We start from the raw sequence: 7,479 nt of genomic DNA on the forward strand, positions 1-7,479 counted from the left end.
AATGATTTTAATGCTAATTGGTTGTTTGTTTTACAATGTTTATAACTAAGAAATAAAACAAAAATAATGTAATATATATTTTTATTTTTGCATTAAAAAAGTATTATACAACCAAAATACATTAGATAAAGCACAAATACATTTTTTACTATTATGATAAAAACAAGCAGGTTCCTTAACTTCTAATGATGGTTGTTCATCCAATTCGTATAAAGGAACAGCAATGTATTTTTTTAAATAATTTTTCTTTTCCAACCCTTTGACGTAAACTGCATCAGCGTTTTGTGTAATATCCTTTAAAATATTTGCAAAATGATAAAGGGGTGTAAAACCAAAATTCCAATCAATGCAGTGATGATTTCTTGTTAACCAAGTTGCCTGTCTGTGTAAATCGGAAGACAACATTCTAATAGGAAACGGAGACTTGAATACATAATGACAAATTTGTGTTCCATTAAAAGCAGCAAGTTCTTTCACTACAAATTTATTATTTTTTATTTTAAACCCTTGAACGTCTACTACCAGATTCATTTTAACAACTAACATTTTGACTATGATACAGACCTTTTATTGCTGTCTCACAATTTTAGTTTAAGGATTGTAAGAGAATTCTTTTTCATGCAATATTAAGCAATAAGCGGAAACATTGTTTCCTACAGATTTACTAGTTTCAAATTCTATTCTCAAAACAACAGAGCCACTTTGAATTATTTCTTTTTGTCTTGAACAATCAGTATGCACTATAGGAGCATACTTTTTAAATTCTTCTGGACTGAATATTGGTTGATTAGTTTGAATATGATAATAAGATTCTTGAAAATTGGCAAACATCTCATACAACGTTGCAAAACGGTTGGTGTCAAAATCTAAGTTGAGATCTTGATAAGGATATCGCTCCGAATTAAGAAACATACGGATATTTGTTAGATTGCAGTGATCAAATTTACTCATATCTTTCAGCATTTTTCCTTTTCGACCATCATGGAAAGCTACTACAATGTGTCGAGGACTTTCTAGCTTTGTAGTTGTTTTTACTGGCCACGTATGACGTGTTGAATTATTTAAAGTGGGATACTCAACCAATTCCCAACTTCTAAATTTAATAGGTAGTTCTATGTTACTATTATTATATTATTATATTTTGTTTAATCGCAATTGTTCGCTAATATTGGGTAAAATATGAGGTACATTCCAATATAGTTTATTAATTGGAATTTTTGGTTTTTCTGTTTCATCTGTAGCAATAATAGCATCAATATCATATTTATCTCGTATTAAGACTAATTCTTGTCTCATGTTTATTATAATTTTTTGAAAATCTTCGAAAAATCCGGACAAAATTTTTAACGGTATGCATACGTTAAAATTCCCATGGTTATCAATTACCAGTTTATCACCTTTTGGAAACCATCTAGCATTTTGTAAGAGTTTACTCTGATTTTCATTAAGAGACAAATAATTTTTTAAAGTCGAAATTAAACCAATATTTCGTACAGAATCAATTATAACACCGTTTAACTCATACCTTAATTCTCTAAATAAATATGATATACCGTTATTAATAAATTGAAATTTTGTTGGAACTTGATTTTTATCGGTTAACATTTGACCTTCAATGTAAATATAACTGTTACATGGTAAAGTATAGGCGTCTAGATCTTGGATAGGAATTCTAATTTCATCATTATAGTTTAAATTTGATGTATATGGTTGATAAGTGTGATACTGATAATCTTCAATAGTTGTATCGCTAAAAGGTTGACCCAACACATGTAACATTTCCATTATATTAAAACTTGATAACCAAGTGATTTCAAAAATTTACGATTTTTAGATGTTAACAGCTTAGATGTTATCCTTCTACTAATTGTTTTAATGAGATGACGTCTTTTATAGGAATGTTTGGGATAATTACTTTGATGAAACCGCAAAACCATTTTACTCAATTTTTCTAAGATGTAGCCGAACAGTAATTGTCTCTTTACTAAAATTAACTAAATTTCCTTGTTGATCTAAAACACGAACAGTTATGTTGCTTATCGTCTTGTTGCTTACAGGATAATACAAGATGGTTAACGGTTGCTCGACTATTTTATACCCATTAGGAACTTGAGGAAAAAATTGATGAATAATATGCACAGCCTTTCCATTTAAGAAAGATCCAACAGCAATATTACAATCAATACAGATAGTATTAACTTTTAAAATATTTACCACATTCGTGGATATATGAAGTTTATTTGGTGTTAGTTTAACTCTTTCGAAACCTAGTAAACTTCCTATAGAATTATCAACATCAAAATTAATCCAATCACTACTTTTAATGCTAATTCTATTTGTATTTATATCGGGTTTCATACTAATTATGCTAGCGGTTTGAATCATTTCATTTTTAATAATTTTAATAATATCATCAACTTCGTAGGCACCTACAGGGATTTTAAAGGTAAATTCGCTGTTTTTACCCCACACAAAAACATTATTATGAATATCGACATTTGGAATACTGTTAAAAGTGTCAAAATTTGCAACACCAATTTCATAATTGAAATTCTCATCAAGATAAATCGGAGGATTGTAATCATCACTGAGAATTGATGATTCTCCAGTAAGGGTGAATGTGACTGACATGCTGGTTCAAGTATAAATGATGCTCAATGATTAATTATAGTAATTAAATAAAAATCTTAAACAGTTTTGACCACAATTAAAAGAATTAAAATTTTGAATGACATCATAGTTATATACTATAGTAACGTTTCCATTACTTTTAAAATATCGTACTAATTCAGTAGGAGGAGGTAAATTTCCATAACTATCAAAATAAGTAATAATTGTATCTTGTTTAGCATATGCAGTCCAATGTGTACCATTTCCGTCTTTCGTATCGTGGTTTACTATACCTGATTCGTGTTTTTGTATTACATGAGGTACAGAATCACGCATAAAAACTCCACGAAAATGAGGAATATGTAACAAACCAGCATATTTAACAAGATCTACATTAGTCATTGCTCGTTTAGGTAGCTTTACCGGGAGTTTCTTGAATACGGCTTTAAACGGAAACCTTTGCCGCGACGTTTTATTCCGTAACCTTTGTATGGTCTTAAATAAAACCCCGCTCCTTTTTTTGCCGTTTGTTCCATTACCAAATTATGCCTTTGTTGTTCAGCAAGTTTTTCACGGTCAGCTTTGGCATCATTAACGTTATGAAGATCATTCAACAAAAGAATCGTTTACCTATTGAAAATCATGATAATAACGATGCATTTAAAACGGGAAAACATGGTTGTTTGTTTGGAGGTGATTCTAAAAGAGGTCTTATTGTTGGGGCTAGTGGTTCAGGAAAAACCAATGCTATGTTATCTTTAATTGATCATCCTAATGGTTTAAGATTTGAAAATATCTATGTGTATTCTAAAAGTTTACATCAACCAAAATATGCATATTTGCGAACTTTAATTAGTCCGATTAAAGAAATAGGTTATGAGGAATATGGTAATGTAGACGACATCATTGCTCCAGAAGATATAAAAAATAATTCTGTTATTATATTTGATGATGTAGGTTCATGCAATCAAAAAATTATTCAAAGTTACTATTGCTTTGGTCGTCAGTAGATATACTAAGAGGGCACGACTATAGAGATAGGGAAATCAATGTGTTAGAGAGAGAAGGATCTTTTAGTGAGTAAGAGTGAGAAAGATATATGACGTCGAAGGAATCTTCTATACCGTAATTCAACTATTGTCCGCTAGGTGGCGCCGCCATTTTTAATCCAATTTTAAATTAAAATATTAAATAAATTAAAAATTTTAAACAAAGGAACCTACATTACTGACTGTCATAGTTCAGCTATCCGCTAGTTGGCGCCGCCAATTTTAAACATTCGCCATTTTTAGTCCAATGTAAGCTAGTTGGCGCTATTTTTTAAATTAAAATATTAAATAAATTAAACATTTTAATCCAATTTTTCTTGTTAGTTCTGTGCGGAACGCTCTTCTTCTTTTTGTCAACTGTCAATTCTTCTCTCCGCAACTGCCAATTATTTTTTCCATAGTCATGAACAATAAAGGTTGTAGGTCTGTAGTTCCTAAACGGCTTAACGTATAGAGATATGCGACGTATCATGCCGTAAAGGCGAATAATAGGATTTAACGAATAGACATGATTTTTTTTACGTAACGCATGCCATTAAGTTTTTAGTACCATCATGTCTTTGAGTGAGTACAGACATAAAGTTACACAGTTTCAAGAGAAACTCATTGAGTTACGGAAAGATATTAAAGTATATCAGGATTTAAGAAAAATTATCAGACAGTTAGAGAACCTACATCTTAGTGATAGGGTGATAAATTGGAATCCAGAAATAATACAAGAGCAGCAAACCATCTGGATTTACGCAGACGACTACCACAAGCAACATATTCACTAGAACATGAAAAGTGAAATTAATAATATATTCACATTGACGTGTTTAATTTTAATGCCTGTATTTGTCTTAATTTTAAAAATTCTTAAAAAAATGTAAATAGGAAACTTAAATCTATATGTAATATAAAAGTTAGTGAAAATAAGGAGTTTTAATTAAAAGTCAATAGTTTTCTATACATTTTTATTTATTTATTATAAACATAATTATATAGGTAATATCGTATTACAAAACCATTGGCGTAGGCGATCCACGTTTCTTTGGGTACATAAAACCAGTCCATTGGAGTGACAGGGGTTTGCATCAAGAACAAATTTGCAAACATAAGGTGTGCAATCAAATTTGCAAACATCAATAATTGTAGGAAAAACTCCGATCATATTACATTTCTGTCTTAAAAAATCTGCTTTTGGTTGTCCTCGAACGTAAATGTAATCAGCAGCATACAATAACTTGGATTCTAGTATTTGATTTATTTTGGAATATTCAACATCACCACTGGAATACCGAATGCCATGCACGTTTTTCTCCAAGAAGAATACAGTCTTCTTATTTTGATTAGTTAATGACGCAAACGCTTGCGGAGACGTAAATATGTAATTATATCGTTTAAAACCAATTTCAATGCTTAGTTCCTTGGGTACAAACCATCCATCTACCATAAACCCCTGTATGTCAACTAAAGCAATCCTCATGATTGAGCGCGATGATTGATACTGAGTGACATATTCTGTAAACCTACTTAAATTATATTTTTGATAACTTCTGTAAGAGGAAAGTATTCGAGTAGGCTATCGTGAACAATTAAACAGTAGACTCGAGTGCCTGTCGGAAAACCTTCATCTGCTTCGATTTCCAGTTTAACATCAACGGTTCCTGATCTGAATGACGTATCATCCTGCTTGGAACAGTCAAAAACAAATAAGGCATATTTCTTGAATGCAGCATAATCTAAGATCGGATGTTTTGTTGAGGAAAGAGTATAACTAGGAAAGAATTCCGTATAGTTATAGTGAGCTATAGCGTAGTCATTTTTTGCAAAATCCAATTGCATTCTCTCGTTAGGCCAATATTCTCCATTAATAACCAATCGGACGCTAGACATTCTAATGTGATCAAATAACGTAGGATCGGCATGTATGTCATCTCTTTTAGAAGTTTGAAAAGCCACAATGACATAGCGTGGACGTTCAACAGATGAAGTTGTCTTTACACTCCATATCTCACGACGAGATCCTGACGTAAGTGAAGGTAGTTCATTGAGCTCCCATTTACGAAAAGGTATAGTTATCGGTGCATTATTCTTAATCGGGGTCATTAATTCAATTTTCATATCATCATTGGGAAACACATGCTTGACCTTGAGTTCCATGCTGACAATAGTTAAAGACACTGTTGTTGTTGTTGTAGCATTTGGTTCTTCTACTAAAATACAGTCTCTATCATTACGTGCTCGAACAAATCGAAACACTTGACGGCCATAAGTTAATTTATTGTAATCGTTGAAAATGTTGAAAATATGTTTTATCGGAATCAGTAAACTAAATCTGTCTCCCGATATATGTGGATTATTCGGATAGTTCCATCCTGCAGTACTGAGATACTTGGAATCTTCAGGAGTATAACATAACAAACTGCGAATAGTGCTAACTATACCTGGGTCTCGAACTATTTCCATATCGTGTGAACTTTGGATATATGTACATGTGTCAAACAAGAACGCTCCAGCATTCGGTGCAAGAGAAACCACTCCATTACCTACTTTCTCTATACTTCCTTTAATTTCCAACAACGTTTCGTGTATCGCAAAAAATGCATCTGATTGATTTATAATAAATTCGACAACGTCACTATTATTAAATGATTTGATGTATGGTGTATATGTACGAAATTCTTCTTTTCTAATAGTATTGTCGAACAGAGGTTTTTGGTAAAGATCGAAAATAGGTGGTGGAGGTTCCTGCTGTTGAACTCCCCGTCGAATGTATTGACGTTTTGGCATCTTTCAACTTTAATCCAATGGCAACAAGAAAGGCTTGATTGGCAGCAGACACGTCACGTCGCATACAGGGTCTATATGAGACTAATGGATATTGACTTGTAGAGTTTTGTTTTATAATTAAAGCCATCTATATAGTTTCCTTAAAATCCAAATGGAGCGTACTTTTCTCTCCTCTAAAGTTGACGGCTCTTAATTCTTGATCGACTATACTAACAGTAATTTTGGTAATTTCACGTATACTATTGCTTACTGGTATGTATATAGGATTATGAGGACGTTCATCAATAGAAAAACCTGGATCAACATTTATCGGAAAATGCAGAATGGTGTGTACAGGTCTGTCTTCGTAGAAGGCTCCTTCAGTAATGTTGCATTCAAAGAGTAGACTTGATACTTTTATAATGTTTACAGATTGATCTGAAGAATGCATTTTCCCGATGTTAACACTCTATTTGAAGAGAAACCCAATAATTTACCAAGACTATCGTCTTTCTCGAAAGTAATGGTATGATCTTGACAGAAAATTTCACATTTAAGCGTATTGTTGTTCGGTTTTAAAGTGAACTCCTGAACCGAATTGTATATACTCATTAATTCATTTCGAATGTATGCTTCAATATCGGTAATTTCATAAGATCCTGATGGAATTTCAATATGACGCAACTTTGTACGATCATTTTGCTCATAAAAATAAAACTTTTCGCCATCAATATTTGGAATTGAATTAAATGTATGGAATCCCAACACTGCTACATAATACTGCCGTAACGGATCAAGCACAAGAGGTACTTGAGGAGTAAACGAAAACTCGTTTGTAGTACTTGTTAGTGTCAATAATCTAGACATGACTGATATGAGGTAAAAGGTACAGTAAGTTAAATACCAAAATATGTTAAAGATTTATTTTTCTTAGAATAACGTTACAGGAAAGCGAGGAAGTGGGAGAAGAAGAATAGTTAAAGAACTTGAGGAAATGGTTCTTCACAACTAATCTATTTAAAGCATCTTCTTTTCAGCAGACCTCAACTGTAGAGACATGGACAAT

General features: G+C 32.1%; 1 protein-coding gene across 1 annotated transcript; it reads right to left on the reverse strand.

The window, feature by feature from the left end:
* Positions 1-1,134: 1,134 nt before the first annotated feature.
* On the reverse strand, positions 1,135-1,785 carry LOC140451100 (uncharacterized). The gene has a single exon (XM_072544828.1). The coding sequence runs from the start codon at positions 1,783-1,785 to the stop codon at positions 1,135-1,137; it is 651 nt and encodes a 216-aa protein (XP_072400929.1).
* Positions 1,786-7,479: the final 5,694 nt, after the last annotated feature.

The sequence above is a fragment of the Diabrotica undecimpunctata genome, chromosome 9 (genome assembly GCF_040954645.1).
Source record: "Diabrotica undecimpunctata isolate CICGRU chromosome 9, icDiaUnde3, whole genome shotgun sequence".
Lineage (NCBI taxonomy): Eukaryota > Metazoa > Arthropoda > Insecta > Coleoptera > Chrysomelidae > Diabrotica > Diabrotica undecimpunctata.

Coding starts and splice junctions, on each gene's coding strand:
- LOC140451100 (XM_072544828.1), bottom strand. CDS start 1,785: ATGGAAATGTTACATGTGTTGGGTCAACCTTTTAGCGATACAACTATT.